The 2362-nt window shown below is 43.2% G+C and overlaps 1 protein-coding gene across 1 annotated transcript in view; it reads left to right on the forward strand.

Annotated features, from left to right (window-relative positions):
* The window catches only part of LTBP1 (latent transforming growth factor beta binding protein 1), a 482178-nt gene that overhangs the window by 312460 nt on the left and 167356 nt on the right, over nt 1-2362 (forward strand). The window contains exon 11 of the mRNA XM_012652425.1: nt 1265-1432. Coding sequence (XP_012507879.1) covers nt 1265-1432 — 168 coding nt within the window. The remainder of the gene's footprint in view (nt 1-1264; nt 1433-2362) is intronic.

Raw genomic sequence — 2362 nt, forward strand, 5'->3', positions numbered from 1 at the left:
AGCTAAATTGATACATAAAATGAACCACCATAGCCAGTCAAAGCGAGTTCCCCTAGGCTGTATTACGGGCAAGTGGTAGATCCACAATTTGAATCGAAGTCTGTCTGGCTATAAAAACCCTCACTGTTTCTACTGTGCCACAGCACCCTAAGGTAAGCAGGTTATTTCTTGTAGCATCTAGCTGAGATGTCAGTCCAGTTGGAAGAATGAAAATTTAGATCTGAGCAAGAAGGGTAGGAAGGGTAAATGGTTTGGGAGCTCCAGGTGCTGGAGGAACTGGGTAAGGGAAAGGCAAGTCAGGAAAACCTCACTTGGACAGCGATATAATGGAGCAGAGTTTTGGTTGGGTTGGAGGACTCGGCATTGGAGGACACCGAACTTGGTCTGATTTAGCAGTTTTGGCTTGGCCTGGATCTGGTTCTGTAGAAGGTACTCCATCCACATTTGCATTGGAAAATGAACCTCTCGAAGGCAGGGCTGTGTCATATTTATCCTCATATTTGCTCTATGTGCATGGTAGAGTGTCTAGCTATTATACTGATAAACTCGTATCTACTAAATTTATAGTAGAAGATTAGGATCGGGGTTTAGGTGTTGGATGGCTATAGCCTGTTGTACTTTTGCAGTGTTTTCTGAAGGTTGAACGTATTGTCTGCTCCTTTTCCACTGTGTTGTCTGGCTAGAACAAGGGCTTTGTGTGGCGCTGCAAATCAGAAGCTACTTCCTGCCTACCGTTTATGTTCACTGGCCTAGAGAGATACCTGATGGGCCCTGCAAGTTCTCACTTCCTCAAAGTGAGAAGAGCAGCTGCTGGTTTGCAGCATCAGCCATGGTGCTGATTTCCCATAGTGCCTAGTTGTTCACCAAATGCTGCCCTAGAACTATCCCTACTGTGGCTAAATACAAGAAAACAAACTAGGTAGTGATTTTGGTAGTAGGTGACTAGGTTTATTTGGGCAGGTGGGTTTTTGTTGAAATTGTTTCTTTTCACTTCTGCACACATGCCTGATTGAATGCTTGCTAAAGTGGAAGAAGAGACCAGACAAGGACAAGAACAATTGCTGTCATGGCATTTGGCACCCTGACTCTAAACCTCATTCGCTGACCTGACTCTTAATCGATAAAAGCGATACCCTAAATCTAGATAAATTTACTCTGAAGCATGGTTTCTTCTCCATACTTTAAGGTTCATTTTACTATGACTTGAAAAGTCTGTCTGGTTTTTGTTTCTCACTTGACGTCAGGCTTTCTCTCTCTGCTTCAGCGGATCCCCCTGTGATCTCGGAAGAGAAAGGGCCCTGTTACCGACTTGTCAGTTCCGGAAGGCAGTGTATGCACCCTCTGTCTGTTCACCTCACCAAGCAGCTCTGCTGTTGTAGCGTGGGCAAGGCCTGGGGCCCGCACTGTGAGAAATGTCCCCTTCCAGGCACAGGTAAGACATGCCAGCTGTGTGCTCACATACACTCCCAGCCACGTGGGTGTGCAGGATGTTTAGGTGTGGAGAGGCCAGAAGGCTGTGCTGGGCCTTGTGCTTTGCTAATGACTGGTTGCTCATCACTCACAGTCACCAGCCCTTGTGCAGGTTGACCCATTCACTCATTTATCGAACACTGTGCTTAATTTCTTTAATTGGAATTGGAGGGAATTATATTCATGATTGAATTTATGCTATGAAGCTTAATAACTCAAGGGCAGATCCTGCCAAAGCCCTTATGAACTTCCAGGGGAGTTGAGCATTAAGAAGTTGATTTTTCTTTAGCCTTCAGTTTGGTACATAATTGCCTGATGCCCTGAAAGGGTAAATTTATCTAAGTACCTTACTTCTACCAAGGAACCTCCAACTTCTCAAGCAGGATAGAGTAGAGTTAAATGGAATAGAGAGAAACGTAACCTGCAAATATCGGGCATGCTGTTACCAAGAAAGGAGTGGCCTTTCACTGGCTTGAGATGGGCATGAAACAGTCTATTTAGTTGTTTATTGGGTAAGCTGCTTCCCATCTTGGGAATTGTTTTAACTCTCACAAGGCCATGTAGTGTCTTAAAGCTGTAACTTACACTACAGCAGACAGGGTTTAAATATAAATTTAAGTATCATGATCCACCTTTGTAGAATCAGAAGGAACTCTGTTAAGGCAAAGATAATACAATGTTGATGGTATATTGGTAGATTAGATAATTTTAGACACCTCCAAAAGGCCTCCCGTTCCACCTGATCTGCTTGTTATTAAAAATTAATGGTCAAGTAAATGATCTTTATAATTCATAGACACATTTATCTTGAAGTTCAGTTTTGATAGCTTTGTAATCCTCACATGAAGCATAAATTAAGATGTTTGAACATAACTCAGGGATATTCCTCCAT

This window comes from Propithecus coquereli, unplaced genomic scaffold (genome assembly GCF_000956105.1).
Source record: "Propithecus coquereli isolate 6110/MARCELLA unplaced genomic scaffold, Pcoq_1.0 Scaffold39, whole genome shotgun sequence".
NCBI classification, from domain to species: Eukaryota; Metazoa; Chordata; class Mammalia; order Primates; family Indriidae; genus Propithecus; species Propithecus coquereli.